This window comes from Coregonus lavaretus (assembly GCF_964263955.1).
Source record: "Coregonus lavaretus genome assembly, chromosome: 11".
Taxonomy (NCBI): domain Eukaryota; kingdom Metazoa; phylum Chordata; class Actinopteri; order Salmoniformes; family Salmonidae; genus Coregonus; species Coregonus lavaretus.
The window spans coordinates 18,042,138-18,059,518 of NC_139998.1; the positions used below are offsets into that span (position 1 = coordinate 18,042,138).

The 17,381-nt window shown below is 43.9% G+C and overlaps 2 protein-coding genes across 8 annotated transcripts in view; one reads left to right on the plus strand and one right to left on the minus strand.

The window, feature by feature from the left end:
- LOC311137278 (SLIT-ROBO Rho GTPase-activating protein 1-like) overlaps positions 1–17,381 on the minus strand; it is a gene marked incomplete at its 5' end in the record, with an annotated part of 153,124 nt that overhangs the window by 53,295 nt on the left and 82,448 nt on the right. For all 3 annotated transcript variants that reach the window (XM_084171695.1, XM_084171694.1, XM_084171696.1), the window contains 3 exons: positions 855–983; positions 2,198–2,377; positions 8,652–8,714. In XM_084171695.1, the coding sequence (XP_084027821.1) occupies positions 855–983; positions 2,198–2,377; positions 8,652–8,714 (372 nt within the window). The remainder of the gene's footprint in view (positions 1–854; positions 984–2,197; positions 2,378–8,651; positions 8,715–17,381) is intronic.
- Positions 3,697–7,537, plus strand: LOC311136813 (uncharacterized protein). 5 transcript variants are annotated; one of them, XM_084171096.1, is made up of 7 exons: positions 3,697–4,018; positions 4,170–4,242; positions 6,413–6,578; positions 6,699–6,802; positions 6,909–7,029; positions 7,108–7,180; positions 7,364–7,537. In XM_084171096.1, exons 3-7 carry the CDS (start codon positions 6,420–6,422, stop codon positions 7,516–7,518), a joined length of 612 nt encoding a protein of 203 aa, XP_084027222.1. In that variant the 5' UTR covers positions 3,697–4,018; positions 4,170–4,242; positions 6,413–6,419; the 3' UTR covers positions 7,519–7,537. The 5 variants fall into 5 exon arrangements, with proteins under 5 accessions (XP_084027222.1, XP_084027221.1, XP_084027224.1 ...); XM_084171095.1 differs by having other exon boundaries at positions 3,697–4,242; XM_084171098.1 differs by having other exon boundaries at positions 3,698–4,242; positions 7,334–7,537.

Consider the following 17,381-nt stretch of genomic DNA (forward strand, 5'->3'; position numbering starts at 1 on the left):
TTTCTGGGCCAGGGCCTTTTCCCACACCCCATTCAAGCTAAAGATGCGATAAAGTGTGTGTGTCTGTCTGTCTGTACTGTCTGTCATGCAGTACTGTGTATAACATGGTAGAATAGAATAGTAGAATAGCTTGAATCACAAGAGCTACTAATCTACTGGGCTTTTTAATTCTCTTCCTTCAGTCATTTCCATCCCACAGTTTTCACCATCGCTCATATTTCAGCTCTCCTGCTAAACTCATCCATTTCTTTCTACAGACCCAGATATATTAGGTCTCAAAAGGACCTAAAAAAATACTGCTGAATGGCAGGGTTTCTTCAACATTATGAGGATAGAAAAAGAGCGTAATACAATTTACCTTAGCAGGGAGATGCGTTTTTTTAAAACATACTGTATGATTGGGTGTGCAGACAGTTTCATTTGAAGTCTGGGGAATGGAAGAGGCTTAGACTGAGAAGCAGCTCTCTGTTTGTGGCAGAGAGAATCTCTCTCTGTTTTGGAGTAATGTATACATTCCCTCAGATATTTAGGAATGTATGAGTGAACGTCATTAATCATGTTAAGAAGGGATATGTCTGAAATGGCACCCTATTCCCTACATAGTGCACTACCTTTGACCAGAGCCTAGGGCTCGGGTCAAAAGTAGTGCACTATGTAGGGAATAGGGTGCCGTTTTGGATGCAACCAAGGGCTTATTAACAAGAGAAGAGGGAGTAGAGACGCTGTTCAGTAACACTTTCTCATTTGGCCTTGACACCCAAACTTTCCCAGTTTTACGGTGCAGATAAATGAGTGTCTGTGTTCTTTAGCTTGAAGTTTCTCCCAACTAAAAATATGTCATGCTGTTTACTTACATCAATTAAGTCGGACAAGTCGTGGATGTAGTACTTGAAGACGGAGGAATTTGTCGCCTCCAGTGTCAGCAGGTACTCGTTTCGTGCTTTGATTGACTTCAGCTTATTCTCAGAGTACTTGGCCTGGCGCTGATGAGACAGAGCGACAGAGAGAGAGAGAGAAAGAGATGAAAAGAGAGAGGAAGAGTAGGCGAGAGAGACAGATGAAGAGAGAGAGACAGATGAAGAGAGAGAGACAGATGAAGAGAGTGAAATGGGGAGAGAGAGGGAGAAAGGGAGGGAGAGAAAGAAAGAGAAAGAGAGAAATTAATGATCGAAAAAGCCTTTATTGACAGCGGAGCGTGCTTTCATGTCTGTATGCACACTGTATGGCGGCTCTCACACAACACAACTCAGGATGACTGACAAACAGGAGCTGTTGTAGATAGACAACAGTGGAGTGGAGGGCAAATAACAGCTACTACGGCAACAACAACAAAAAGAACGAAAACATAAGAATGGGGGGAAAATACTGACTGGGCATAAACTATGCATGTTTACAAAACTAATTCATCTAAGATTAGCCACTTCCCAGCCCAGCCACGCTCATTCAGACTTACTCTTCCTCCATAACTGCCTGACAGACGAACAGAGTGAGCGTTAGTTAGTCACCAGCCAATGACCAATGAACACTGACTCACATACTGACACGGTCTTCCATATTTTAACACTTCCCGAAACACCACGCTTTCCAGGAGCATGTGAAAAAATGCTGTTCCCGTGGCCATTAAACCATTGGTCACGGAGCACTAACAGAAAACAGGCCTGTTCCTTCTGAGAAAAACACAAAGCAATCAGGCTGTAAGTGACAGTGCTCACAGTGTGGTTTCCATCACAAACACGGGAGACATACACACACTCACACACAGGACAGCGGGGTTGTTTGGTACAAAATGGAGGTCTGGCTGGCTGGTAGAGGTCTTTTTCTGTTACAAATGATGAACATTTTCAGGGACAACTGGATGTCAACGTAAGTTCCTTAAAGTTGGGGCCATACAAAGTGAATGTATGGAGAGGGTGACCATAGAAATATACACTGTGAGCGTGACTAATCACAGCTGGCTAACTGTGTTTAATGAGAAGACATTCCAACATTCCCTTCAGCAACCATTATCATCATTATCATCCCAATACTCATTTTCTCACACTATTGTGCCGCCCCAAACCATACTGTGTTGGCTCTGATTCTTTTTACCTTGTCCTTTCTAGCACGGTTCCAGCAACTATGATGGATGCGTAACCAGGTCAGCCCAGAACAGCTTGGCCTGGCCCATTAGTGTGAATCAGCCATAAGTGTGCTGTACCTTTTCCCTCATCTTCTCGATCTTCTTCACGGAGCTGCGTCTCTGGTGCTTGTCCTCCAGGCGGATGCTGAAGACGGGCTCGGCCCGGCCGATCTGCTTCTCCTCCTGCTTCTCCGCCTCTTTCAGCTTGCTCTCGGCGCTGATGCTCTCCGTGTGGTACATGTGGTAGGTCTTCATCACCTGGGGGTTGGAAGAAGAGGTCAGGGGTAAAGGGTCAGTCATTCAACCTCACAAGAAGAGTGAGAGGCTGCTTTGAACCAAACAAAGCTTTCATCTACTACCCACCCACTCTTCACAGACCGATTCAGCTCTACTTCACAGTAGGACTTTCCTACTTCACCACCACAAATCAAAGGCAGTTTGCCTCGCTCTCTTTTTATATGAGGCTCTTATGCAGTACGAACTCAACAACCACGATTCACTGCCGTTCCCATTTACCATATTGCCCTGCATTTGAAATTCCATCTACAGAGAATTACATATACACTTAGCAGTTTGCTGGAATTACCACCACTGTTTTATACGGGATGCAATTCCATCTGATGCGTGTAGGATATGCTATAGCTCTGTAATGGGTCACCGAGGGACTTTAATCCACCCACAGACACCCAATCATCCCTGGCTGCCGTAGCCCAAGACGGAGTGCAGTCAGCAGGGTGCCAGCAGGCAGGCAGGCAGGGCCCATGTCAGATCAGGTGGTTACAGACAAACAAAACCACATACACAACAACCCTGTTCTCTCCCCTTTGAAGCAATGATCCCTCAGAGTTAACATACAATTCCTGATGCCTGGAGTTTCAAAAGACACCAACTTCTATATATGGCTTGGCATGAGGTATTACGCAGACCTGGGTTCAAATGTGTATTTGGCGCATGTGACAAATAAAAACTTGATTTGAAATACTATTTGAAATCATTTGAAATCCTTTAGCTGTGCTTGATTGAGCTTCCCTGTTGAAAGGAATCCAATAGAACAGTCCCTAAAAGTGCAAGCCCTGCCCACCTGGCACTCCCGGCAGGCTAAAGCAAACAGATTCAGTTTTTGAACTCAGATCTTGTGATACACTACATTTTAAGTGGGTATGCTCCCCTTGTCAACGCGTCAGAACCATAATTGAGGAAGAGTGATCAGAGGTCATTGACAGTATGGACAGCAGGATGGGGGAGGTACTGACAGAAGGAGCTGGGGAGAGGCAAATACCTTAGCCTGGCTTTCACTGTAACCCCGTTGGGTCTGAGAGAATCAGTCCCCTTCCCCTGCTGGGGCAGGCCAGCCCTAGCCTGAGTCCTAGATCTGTTTGTACGGTCTTGCCAACTCCTTTGCTGTCAGTAGAAGGGCTAGCCTGAGTCCCAGATTTGTTTGTGCTGTCTTGCCAACAGACAATGACAACAAGTTGGCAAGACAGCACAAACATAACTGGGACACAGGCTAGCCCTGCTCGTGCCATCCCCTGCCAAGGCTGTCCTTAAACCCACTACTGACGCAAGACCAGCCACTGAAAATAAAGTCACCCCGAAGCATATGGAACAAAGGTGATCCCGCGGCTTAACCCAGTAAATTACGGCATACAGTAAATTACAGTTACGGCGTCCGTATACATTATAATCGGTCTGCATAACCTCAATCGGAATCAAAATGTAGACCTAAAATCTAAACATCTCCGCTCCACCCCCCAAAATACAATATATTTTTGTAACGGGTGGACAGACTTTGCCCTGCTTGTTTTGTGTTGGTGGCAAGAGCCACGTAATTGGAACCAGTGGAGCGAGAGGGGCGAACAACCACAGGCCATACTGCTGACTTCCTGGTCTGGAGCCCTGGTGCGTTTACTTTAAAGGGACAGATTTAGAACGACTGGGACCAAACCTGTTATTTCACAGGCGCTGGCCACACAGGCCCCCGTGGCTGTCTGATGCAATAGTCTTTCTCTCTCCCTCTGTGTGTGTTTTTCTGCACCATGGAGTAAATCAGGTCAAATTGGACTGCAGCGAGAGAGACGGTGACACGCTTTGAGCTGTGGTCGTTTCACATGTCATAGATGATTGTAAGTATAACGTAACGTAATTTTTGTTCGTAACCGAAGACTTACGCTACAGGGAAATTGAACCCCTGCTGAATATCTCCCGGGACAACAGAGTAACTGTTCCCACATCTGTTGCTTGGGTTTTACCATAATAATCAATGCTGTAATCATAACATGATACAGGTAACTGTCAAAATAAAGGAAACACCAACATAGTGGCAGTGTCCAAATACCCATACTAGCGTACTACATACTTAAACTTCATACTTTTTACTCATCGTCGCATACTATTTAGCACGTACCGTTTAGTAAAAAGTATGCTGTATGCCACGGCCGCAACACAGTAGCGGCTCCTGATTGGCTGAGTAACTGGGGCGGGGCCGCGTGCAGGTGTGTTTTTCCAAATTAAACAGACATGCATCGCATTAACCAGCCTGCACTCGGCCCCGCCCCAGTTACTCAGCCGCTACTGTGTTGCGGCCGTGGCATACAGCACATTTCTGTTATATGCCTACTCAGGCTGGTTATAGGCAGACTATCACATTCAATCTATACCGTAGATGACCATATAGCCCATTTAGACTATTTAAAAAGGACTGAAGACAGAAAGAGATCATTTGGTTCCATTTCAACATTTCAACATGCTGTAACATATATACATTAAATCAAATAGCCTAGTACACACACCAAAACTCTTCAAATGTATTGCACAGAAAAAACGTGGACAGTCGAGTGCATCGCAAATTCAGAACCGCTGGACAGCAACATAATAAAACTAAAGCACTGATCATTGGGAACGAGATCAGAATGACGGCTTGATCCATAAATTAAATAATGAAATAGGTAGCCTACCCTACAAAACTAAAACAATCCATTTGTTCAAATCAAAAGTCCTGATTAACATGACATCAATAACATAGCCACATCCCGAGTCCCCGGTGCCGACACATTCAGAAATCAAAAGATGGTTTAGTATTTAGTTTAAAAGCTCTGATGAAGACCAAGAGGAGACCAAGAGAACAATAAACACTTTTCAGTGAGAAAACAGAAATCCCCCAAAAATGTAATTTTAAATACTTCTGTTTTCAAAGATGTAGCCTACGATGCAATACTCATGATCATTTTAAGAACTAAAACTACTTAGCCTACATTTGAACACCACCGCAGAAATTTCAGGCATCTTCCCAATGAAGTAGCCTAGTGTTGTTTGGTTGGCTACTTGAAGAGAACTAGGGCCTATCACTCGCAGCCCACCTCTTCCAATGCATTGTGGAAAAGTGTGCATCGAATTCTACTAGATGAAGAGCCTAAATTAGTATTACATCTAGTGGAAAGCCTTCCCAGAATAGTGGAGGCTGTTATAGCAGCAAAGGGGGGAACAACTCCATATTAATGGCCATGATTTTGGAATGAGATATTCGACGAGCCATGTAGTGTATTTCGTGCCACCCATTCTGAAACTGACTGCAGCTCTTTGTTAAGTGTTGCAGTGATTTCACTCGCTGTAGTAGCTGACGTGTATAATGTTGAGTCATCCGCATACATAGACACACAGGCTTTACTCAGAGCCAGTGGCAGGTCATTAGTAAAGATTGAAAATAAATAAGGGGCCTAAACAGCTGCCCTAGGGAATGCCTGATTCTACATGGATCATGTTGGAGGCTACCATTAAAAAACACCCTCTGTGTTCTGTTAGACAGGTAACTCTTAATCCATAATATAGCAGGGGGTGTAAAGCCATAACATATACATTTTTCCAGCAGCATACTATGATCGATAATGTCAAAAGCCGCACTGAAGTCCAACAAAACAGCTCTCACAATCGTTTGATTATTTTCCATCTAGCTAGTTGGTCATCTACATGTTGCTAGCTATACATTTAGTTATATGTCTGTCATATTGAGGTATCTAGCTATAAGTTAACCTTGATCAATCAAATGGATAGGTGTAAGCAATTATATTAATTCCTACTGCCCTTAACTAGGTGTCTTCGCTAGACAGTCAGACACAGACAGAGAGAGAGAGAGAGAGAGAGAGAGAGAGGAAGAAAGTCAGAATGAAAGTGATAGAGGGAGAGAGAGGTGGGAAGAGAGTGAAAGAGAGTGAAAGAGAGAGAGAGAGAAAAAAGACAGCAGTGCAAATTTACTTAGACTTGAGTATTTCAACAACTCGTGTCTTCCAACTTGTTAAGCAATCACATGTACCTACGGGGGAAGGATGGCCAGCCACACAGGAGGGTGATTTTTACTAAGGAGGAGAAGGAGGCCGTGCTGACCGAGATGCATGCTGGCCATTTCGGAGTGAAGCGCATGATTGCCAAAATCAACCTACGCTTCTTCAAGGATGTGGACAGCTGGGCAAGTGAAATAACCTTTTGTTTATCAATCACATTCTATTATATCTGAAATTATTATGATTTCCATGAATGTCATATCAGAGAGCACACAATGTATCAATTTTTCACTTTGTGCTTAAAGGTCATTCGGGCGAATTACTTCATTTGGAAGAATGACGAAATGAAGGCGAGACCTATGAAACCTCGCTCCTCTTTCGCTCCTAGCTGGGGTCACCACCAGTTAAGGTGAATATAAAAATGTCAGATAATAACTATTTGCATTTGCTCACAAAATAACATGTAGCTAGTTTTAGTTTCCCTAACACTAATATTTTTCTCTTTCTCTTCCTAGGGTTACCTCTGTGGAAGCCAACAATATTCTCCAGTTGGACGGTCAACCACTGAAAGCACTGACGCCCTACACTTCAGTGAAGCCCATGAGACAGTATGTCAAGGCTAACCACAGGGTCACGGTAAGTAACCTCCGCTGCCAGGTAGATACTATTAAGGTGTATGACTCCAGTGGTCATGACACCACCCCAAACTCACAGCTCTCTTATCTTTTCCAGGGACCATCCCTTACCTCCCTCATAAACCCCGCTGACGTAAAGAAATTACAGACAGGTATCCTTTCTTTCTTTTCTGTCTGGCATTAACATTATTGCATGTCTAATCGAACATTTAATTTAAATTAAATAAATCTGTATAAATGTATTTTTACATACCTGATCTACCTGTAACCTGCGTTTGCTTGTTTACATCTCTGTCTCCTCCCAGGTCCCCTTTAACTCTGCTTCTGTTCTCCAGGACCTAGGGGTTCTGCCCAACACCCAGACGTCGATCCACCTGATGTCCTCCATTACCAACCACCTTCTAACTTTTCATTACATCATCTACAGCTACTGTTATTGTCATGTTGTCATTATCTGCTAAGAAAGTTTGGGAAGGGCAGCTTAAAATAAAAACATGCCAGCCAGACAAGCCAGTGTATGAATCAAATAGATTTGCATATGAATGGAGTGGAAATTAGCTGACTGTGATCTGTAAGGTAAGTAACATTAATGTGTCAAGCAGATTACATGTTTTCTTTGATATTTCCTAAACATAGCAACGTTTAAGACCTGTATTTCATGTTGTTGAAATGTTAACAAGGTACTCAAAAGTAGTTTGAAGTAACGTTTTCATCTTATTAGCTAAACAAAACTTGTTTCAATAGCGAAATAGTCGCAGAAATCAGCTTTGTTTGCTTAGCGGGATGAAAAGAACTGCTGATGCACAACCAACTTTCCAAATTGCACCTGGTGTATTCTACTATTCTTACTCTCAATAGTAAGTTGAATGTCCTACTGAGTACCCCAAAACATTTAAAACATACTAAATATTGGGGGACCGCTAGCGGCCGGGGGACCTAAGCGACTGCTTATGTCGCTTATGCCTGGAACCGGTCCTGCCTCTAACAAAATCTTCCTCCAAAAGGTTAGAAAGTCTAACAAAGCAGATAGCATGGCCACCAGATGAATGGGAAAGTACATAAACTACATGTCACACAATATATGTGAGTAGGTTATACAAAAGGGAAGATGCCAAGACCATAAAAGCAAAACCCTTCTACCTGAGGAAGAATTAGAATGTCAGGGTGTCTAGGGCCACCTGGGGGACATGAATCTCAGCTGGCACTATTCCAGGACTGACGGCAGCAATTAAAGCTACTGAATTAACTATTGATTAGTGGTTTAAGCACCCTGCTCTCCCCCAAGGTCAGAGACCTGGAGTGGCATTATCCGCATAGCCTGGTCCCAGATCTGTTTGTAACAATGACTGTAAGAGTTGGCAAACAGCACAAACTGATCTGGGAACAAACTAGCCTCCACAGAGTACAGGGCAGGCAGATAAACATAGAGGCCTGCAGCTACTTTAAGGCCAGACCAGGTAGGCTCTGATCTTGGAGGCCTTTCTTAGTGCCCTAATCATGATTTATCATTCAGGCTGAGAGTTGTTCCCAACTATGTGACCTGATCAGGAAAAACTTGATACACTATTGTTACAGTACAGTGATACAGCAAATCAAGAACCAGGAAATTAAATGACTACTTACAGTGTAGAGCTCATTGAGGACCTTCATCAAATCTTCCTGGAGCTGAAACGTTATCTCCTTACTCTGAAAAAGAGAAAACAAAGAATATGTTCAATGCGAGACATCTGTTGACTTTGCAATACAGTAACATATTCATACATAAACACATGGAACAAACAAGCATACAGTGTCAGGAGTACAGTAGGGCGCTGAGAGCTATAATGAGGAGATCAAACAGAGACACAGTTGCCCATAGAGATCTCAAATGAATAAATTCAATCAGCCATCCCATGACACAAGATTCACTAAATGCTATCATACATGAGCCCACAATTGATAATTCTGAGATTCTCAATACAGGGAAATAACAGTTATGTGATTTATGCATGGTTAAAGCAGGGGTCTCAAACTGGCAGCCTGCGGACCAGATGTGGCCCGGTGAAAACAGAATGTGGCCCCCAGACGAAATGAGTTTAAAACCCCTGGGTTAAAGGTACTTTTACTATGCATGCCACCCATTTTTTTCACTATGTAACATACAAGTCATGGGCTGGGTTTATGCGATATATAATGAGATGTGACAAAGCATTTGGATATCCCTTTCAACTTATGTATTACCTGGGTGTTATCACACAGTATTCCACTGCACTCAAAGACTCCCACTAACCCACTTATCTGGACCCTAATCTTATTGTTGAGGCCTTTCCCAGCAATGGGGCCTCAGAGGGCTGTGAAAATTGTATCTATCCCACCACCACTACTCATATTGAGGGAGAGAGAGGGGCTTAGATACATCTGATCTGGAGTTAGTAGGGGTAGTCATCTCTATCACAGAGCTTACAACAACTCTTATAAGCAACCTCTGGGCCCACCTTAACAGTCAGTCAAACTGGGTGAACAGAGAGGAGGACAGATCTTTCAACGCACCAAACACCCATCCACTGTGCCGCATGTAAATACAGGTGGGTGGATTTGAACTTGATTCTCACTATACATATGAATCATACTGGGTGCCAGTAGGTGCATTTCAAATGTACACATTTGTACAATAACAGTGGGTGTCGTTTGAGAGAAGCACATATCTGATAGGAGAGGTCATGTCCAGGGTTACTGTAGTTCACATGGGGTTTCAAACAGCCTTGTAATACACATCTGTGGTTTCCTGTGGGCGTAACCAACGAGGAAGTGTCTCTGCTGAGGTCACCAACCTCACTGATCCAGGTGGATCCGCACACATCCTAGTTGCCACAAACACCCATGTTGAAGTGAGCAACTGCAGATACCGTCAATGATACTCCAATGGAAGTTATGGACCACTGAGTAATTCCATAGGTCGAAATACGGGGGGCCAGTATGAAAAATGTATGCACTCACTAATTGGAAGTCGCTCTGGATAAGAGTGTCTGCTAAATGACTAAACTGTAAACTGTAGTGAATCTCCAACCTGGCCGCCACAACTGAATAATATGCTTTATCCAACACCTCAATGCTTGTTGTCATGCCATACATGTTTGACGTGACAACGAACACAACATAACAGGGGAGTTGGCTAAAGCACCAACAGATCTGCAACAAAGCCACGATTAGGGTGAAAGGGGTGTTTTTAGTCAGAGCATATTTTATTGTTTGAAGGAGGAAGTCAGTACACAAACAAACGCAGGTTCATCCCCAAAAAGAGCTCTACTCTAAGTCCTGCTGACTGACTGACTCAGGTGGAAGAGGTGGTGCCAGTCCAGACATGTGGGTGTAAACCAGAGAGGATTAGTTCTCGTCGTTTGTGGGTGCGCGTGTGCATGCATGCGTAAATAAGTAATCAGCCAGTCTCCTCAGGCTGACCCAGTCTATCCAACACCTCCTGTCCTGGCCCTGGCCTCCACCTACCCAGCCAGCTCTCCCTTTTACTTACCTATTCACACAGGCACCGGACAAATAGACTTAGCCCTGTATAAATAGAGCTAAGTCACCTAAGCTTAAGCTAGGGTGCTCTCACGCACATTTAGAGAATGGAGGGCAGGATCTATAGGCTGGTTGGGGCACTGAGTTTTGGGCTAGGTAGGTTGCTGAAGCTGCTGAGGGGAGGACGGCTCATAATAATGGCTGGAACGGAGTAAATGGAATGGCATCAAACACATGGAAACCATGTGTTTGGTGTATTTGATAGCGTTCCACCTATTTCGCTCCAGCCGTTCCCACAAGCCTGTCCTCCCCAATTAAGGTGCCACCAACTTCCTGTGTGTAGGTTATGGACTGCCCAAGTATGTGAAGCAGGCTGCAAAAATAAAGAAATGAACAATTCTATGTTGTTCATCCTCGTCCGAGAATAGCGCTTTAATGTTGTCGCTGTTATGTCCATAACTGTAATCATGAACATTACCAACAGGTGAATTGGGCTGCAAAGTGAGGTCTTTCCTGAAATTACTCACACTTCATCCCCTGGGAAGAGCCATTAAAAGCCTCCACAGGACCACAGTCAACTTGTTAGATCTAATGCTTGTCAGCCCTTTCCTATTGAGAGAACTGGGAAGCGGTCCAGTGGTCAATGAAAAGGCCTCTCAGGATAGCTCGGGCACGGCTCTGACAGCTCATCCACTTCCAGGCTCTTTAGATACCCCAGTCATGTGACCTGGGCAGGGCCTCTGACAGGAAGCGGCCACCTCAGCCACTCCATTGGCCACTGAAGACACAGTAATCAGAGAAGAGCATCTGAAGTACAAACCATACACTTAGGGAGTTTATTATAATAAAGGGTTACAAGGAGAAAATCGGACCTCTCTGAAAGGAAAATGGATGGCACTCCCTTCAGCAAAATACACTGCTCAAAAAAATAAAGGGAACACTTAAACAACACAATGTAACTCCAAGTCAATCACACTTCTGTGAAATCAAACTGTCCACTTAGGAAGCAACACTGATTGACAATAAATTTCACATGCTGTGCAAATGGAATAGACAACAGGTGGAAATTATAGGCAATTAGCAAGACACCCCCAATAAAGGACTGGTTTTGCAGGTGGTGACCACAGACCACTTCTCAGTTCCTATGCTTCCTGGCTGATGTTTTGGTCACTTTTGAATGCTGGCGGTGCTTTCACTCTAGTGGTAGCATGAGACGGAGTCTACAACCCACACAAGTGGCTCAGGTAGTGCAGCTCATCCAGGATGGCACATCAATGCGAGCTGTGGCAAGAAGGTTTGCTGTGTCTGTCAGCGTAGTGTCCAGAGCATGGAGGCGCTACCAGGAGACAGGCCAGTACATCAGGAGACGTGGAGGAGGCCGTAGGAGGGCAACAACCCAGCAGCAGGACTGCTACCTCTGCCTTTGTGCAAGGAGGAGCAGGAGGAGCACTGCCAGAGCCCTGCAAAATGACCTCCAGCAGGCCACAAATGTGCATGTGTCTGCTCAAACGGTCAGAAACAGACTCCATGAGGGTGGTATGAGGGCCCGACGTCCACAGGTGTGGGTTGTGCTTACAGCCCAACACCGTGCAGGACGTTTGGCATTTGCCAGAGAACACCAAGATTGGCAAATTCGCCACTGGTGCCCTGTGCTCTTCACAGATGAAAGCAGGTTCACACTGAGCACATGTGACAGACGTGACAGAGTCTGGAGACGCCGTGGAGAACGTTCTGCTGCCTGCAACATCCTCCAGCATGACCGGTTTGGCGGTGGGTCAGTCATGGTGTGGGGTGACATTTCTTTGGGGGGCCGCACAGCCCTCCATATGCTCGCCAGAGGTAGCCTGACTGCCATTAGGTACCGAGATGAGATCCTCAGACCCCTTGTGAGACCATATGCTGGTGCGGTTGGCCCTGGGTTCCTCCTAATGCAAGACAATGCTAGACCTCATGTGGCTGGAGTGTGTCAGCAGTTCCTGCAAGAGGAAGGCATTGATGGTATGGACTGGCCCGCCCGTTCCCCAGACCTGAATCCAATTGAGCACATCTGGGACATCATGTCTCGCTCCATCCAGCAACGCCACGTTGCACCACAGACTGTCCAGGAGTTGGCGGATGCTTTAGTCCAGGTCTGGGAGGAGATCCCTCAGGAGACCATCCGCCACCTCATCAGGAGCATGCCCAGGCGTTGTAGGGAGGTCATACAGGCACGTGGAGGCCACACACACTACTGAGCCTCATTTTGACTTGTTTTAAGGACATTACATCAAAGTTGGATTAGCCTGTAGTGTGGTTTTCCACTTTAATTTTGAGGGTGACTCCAAATCCAGACCTCCATGGGTTGATAAATTTGATTTCCATTGATAATTTTTGTGTGATTTTGTTGTCAGCACATTCAACTATGTAAAGTATTTAATAAGATTATTTCATTCATTCAGATCTAGGATGTATTATTTTAGTGTTCCCTTAATTTTTTGGAGCAGTGTATATTTTACATAAACCCTCCCTGAATGCTTGAAAATGCTTTTTCAATTTCACTGAAATTGAAAAAGCATGACCCTCCCCCATTCTCCTCCAGGTACCCATTATGTACATTTCAATCCATCCCTTAATGATTAATTATAACCGTAAGAAATTAGCCTTGGAGCCTTAATCACTTATCTCGGCCTGTACGCATTTTGCAACCTATGGGCCAAACAATGTTATGATTCAATTTAAAGGGTAGGAAGCATTAATTTTTACTCAAAGTAACAACACAGTGTGGTCAAAGACTTAGTAACTTAGTTATAGTCACGATCTGGTTACCTTAAACTACAAACATAGCTAGCTGGCTAAAATAACTAACTTTACCGGTAACATTATTTGATAACTGGTTAGAAATATTTGCTTGTAAGTTGGCTGAACATTTTATTGAAACAAGTTGTCATGAGTGCAAACGATTTGGTTTAATTTGACGTTATACATTTGAAGTTATTTCTGTTGGAGTTTACATTATAGGGAATAGACAAATGTTTTTTCCGGCATGACTTCGGCATTCTTCGAAATTCTGATCAGTTTTATGTAATAACTTGAAAAATGTAAAAGTGAGGTGCAACTTCGCATTGGGACTTTTGATGTGTATTCTAATGCAAATCCATATGTTACATGTGGTTACGTTTATTCTACCTACCTTAAAGGCATTGCCCACTCTTATTTAAAGGACCAATGAAGCCGTTTTCATCCAAATATCAAATCATACAGTCTCTGGGTAACAATTAAGTACCTTACTGTTATGTTTTCGATTAAAATGGTCAACAACAAAAAAAAGGTTTCTTACCAAAGAGCAATTTCTCAAGAAAGAATTTTGCAAGGACTGTCTTGGAGTGGTCTGAGTGAGGGGCCTAATTTGGCAAGCCTAATGGGAGGGATCTGTAACCTAAAAACTAGCTGCTATTGGCAGAGAGGTTTGAAACTCTTTGTTATTGATCTATTAACTTATACCGCCTGGTGATGTCGCCATGTAGGCTAAAACTCCATCCCATCAAAACAGGCTGAAGTTTCAGGCAGCCTTTTCAAACAGCTCTTACACTAAAAGGGCATTATCAGCATTTCACAATTTCACAGTATTATTCCAACCTCATAGTGTGGAAATATATATAAAACACAGGAACATCACGTTTTTGACTGCACTAGGCCTTTAAAGGGGAATGCCAACTGGGGGTAAACCAATACGGATAATTATTCCCCACGATTAAATCGGGGAGGGGACTATTCGTCCGTACGTTCGTTCGTACTTACGTTCGTACGTTAGCCACACGCAATATCTCAGAAAGCACTTGTCCCATTTTGATGAAACTTGGTTGAATGATGCGTCTTGCCATAGAGATCTGTCATTTACAAAATTACAAGGGGGGCACTGCATCATTCGTGGGGGACGACATGTTTACTGTTGCCTTGTTTATTAGAGGACTACCACACATTGGCTTCCCCTTTAAGTGTACTGTTTATGAGTGATGCTAACCACATCTGAGAGAGAAGACTGGGAGAGACTGGAATCCACTAAGCCCCCTAGGGGGGGGGGGGGGGGGGGGGGGGGGGGGGCATGGGTTTCACATTGCCTCCAACATCAATCAGACCCCAGAGAGGGACCGTACCCCTTGGGTCCATGTCTAGTGGGTAGCGCACCAGGGGTGTGACTGCTCCATATGGCATAACTCTAGTGAGAGCCTACACAAATCATATTGGCTCATATACAGTCAGGTCAAAAATTATTGGCACCCTTAAAGATGAGCAAAAAAGACTGTATAAAATAAATATATACTAGTACAATTGCTCGAAGAGATTTTGTTTAACGAGTAATCATAATTTTTCTCAAAAAGATAGGGGTCAAAATTATTGTCACCCCTGTTTTCAACTCCGGCACCCTCCCCTTGAAAGGATAACGGCACTGAGCCTTTTTGTAAAATGTTTTATGAGATTGGAGAACACATTGGGAGGGATCTTTGACCATTCCTCCATGCAGAATCTTTCCAGGTCCTTGATATTCTTCATCTGTGCTTATAGACTGCCCTTCAATTCAAACCACAGGGGACTGAGATGGCCGTTGCAAAATGTTGATTTTGTGGTCAATTAACCATTTCTTTGTCGATTTTTTTGCGTGCTTATTACCCTTCAATGTACTTAACCCTAATTTGCTCCAGGGGTGTCGTACTACTATGGCTTACCCTGTAAAACAACACATTTCACTGCACCTATCTGGTGTATGTGACAATAAAACATATTATTTTTTATGTCTTGCTTAAAGATCAACTTGCGGCCAAGTTTCAGCCTCCTGGCAGAGGCAACCAGGTTTTTGGCTAAAATGTCCTGCTACTGGGTAATTTTCTTAGTTTAAAATAATAATAATTTCCACAATTGTTTAAATATAGCTCAGTATTTGTATTATTTATTGTATGCAGTCTTTCTTGCTCATCTTTATCAGGGGTGCCAATAATTGTTGACCTGATTGTACTACACAAAAGCAGCCCATGGAGGTAGTCTAGTAATGGACTCCACCAAGCCAGGCAGTAAATTGTCGAGCTCTAATCCAAATGAAGTGCTAAAACACATTGCACTCCGCTTGATCAAATGCCAAGACCAATTTAGTAGTACCTGGTGCTGTTTCATGTTTCCCTCACCCTCCTTCGTACCTACCACTGTAGCGAATGAATTTGCAATGGAGGAACTAGACTAACTAATACCTTCCTTCCTCCATACAGTTAAGGCTTTCAAGACTTGGGATCTCGCAGTTCCACTAGAATGTGACCTCCATAAATAAAAGATGACTGAGTAAAACAAAGAACCAGTTGTATGAATTATGAAAAGAGAATACATGTGATAAGACCTGCCCGACCATGAACGGACTGCGTGACAAGACTTGTATTTAGAGGTTTCACCTTTGAACAAAGACACAATTCGAGGTGAGCTGTGACTTTCAATAACGACGCTAAAACATGAGAGCGCCCACAGCACAGAGGGCTCAGACCCACTTGTCCACAGTACTATTCATAAATAAACAACTAGTGCAGAAGGCATGAACACAAACCAACGGTCTATTTTCAAAAGGTCCACCATGCTGAAGCCTGTTAGGACATGTCATTTAAGGTCCTATACTGATTCAACTCATAACTTAAAAAGGTAGAAAACATAGGAATTTGAAAATATAAAAACACTGCTCTTTGATGTCAGGATGACAAAACAGCATCTGTCTCGTGTTAAAAGAAGAAGTCCTGTAGTAACTGTGTTTTAACTGGGGGGGCCTCCCCTGGTGTTTGTCTATCGTTACTGGAGCTCAGAAGAGATCAAAGACAATGGGACATACTAATTAGAGGGCAGGGGTGTCTCTGCTCCCCTGTGACAGACTGCCCCCCACCAGGGGGATGCCGTTTGGTTTGGCCCCTGGATGCCAAACGTCACTATATGAGCCAGAGGGGAGACACAAACACACACATGCACGTACACATTCAAACAAACACTGAAGACCTAACTGCTACTGATGACGGTAGGTCGTTGCCGGTTGTGCTCAAGGCCAACGAACAACTAATTGGTGGAGCAATAAGGAGAGTTGGTGCATGAGGGGGAAAATGAACTATGTGTAATGTCAATGCAAACCTCTTTATATGAGGGATGCTATGAACTAAACTTCATACATTATATTTTCATTCTTATCAATACTTCTCAGAAGGGAAATATGAAGTACAGTATAGTCTTGATTTAAAATACCTAAAAATGAACACATACAATTGGGAACACATTGATGAGTTTAATAGTCTGTCATTTTAAACATCAGTAATGTGGGTTGAGTCAGGGGGAGAAAGAAACATCTGACAAACCACTTCGCTCCAGCTCCACATCTGGCCCATTAGTAAACCAGGAGCCTCTAACCGCTATCAAAGGGAAATGACTGCCTTAACTTCCTGTGTGTGTGTTGCAGTTGTTCGGGCGTAGGGTGGGGGTGGGGTGCAGAGCAGACCACTCCTCTGTACAAGCCAGATGAAACCACCAACATCAAGAGACAATAATGACTTTAAGATGAATAAAATAACCCTCTTTTTTAGTCTTGATCTAGCAGACAGATCTAAAGACCCTGCAGCGAAAGAGAAAAAAAGATTTAAAACGTTGACGCAAAGCACCCCACTGAAACAGGCCCTTCGTCATTTTCGAGACTGTGGTCGGTTCATGTGACTCCTAGTGCATAGGAGAGCTCATAATCTGGTAGGGAGTGGCCGGAGTGAAACAGGCGGCAGCAGTAACAGGGTTCGGGTCATGAGGCGACAGACTTGGGATGGGAGGGTTAAGGTAGGGCGTTTAGGGCTTTGTGAGAAGAGGAGTGTTCTT

Excerpts from the sequence above, each read along its gene's own strand:
- LOC311136813 (XM_084171095.1), top strand. The coding sequence starts at position 6,420 with ATGTACCTACGGGGGAAGGATGGCCAGCCACACAGGAGGGTGATTTTT. Across the intron at positions 6,579-6,698 it reads TCAAGGATGTGGACAGCTGG|GTCATTCGGGCGAATTACTT; the intron begins GCAAGTGAAATA and ends TTGTGCTTAAAG. Across the intron at positions 7,030-7,107 it reads AGGCTAACCACAGGGTCACG|CTCTCTTATCTTTTCCAGGG; the intron begins GTAAGTAACCTC and ends CCAAACTCACAG.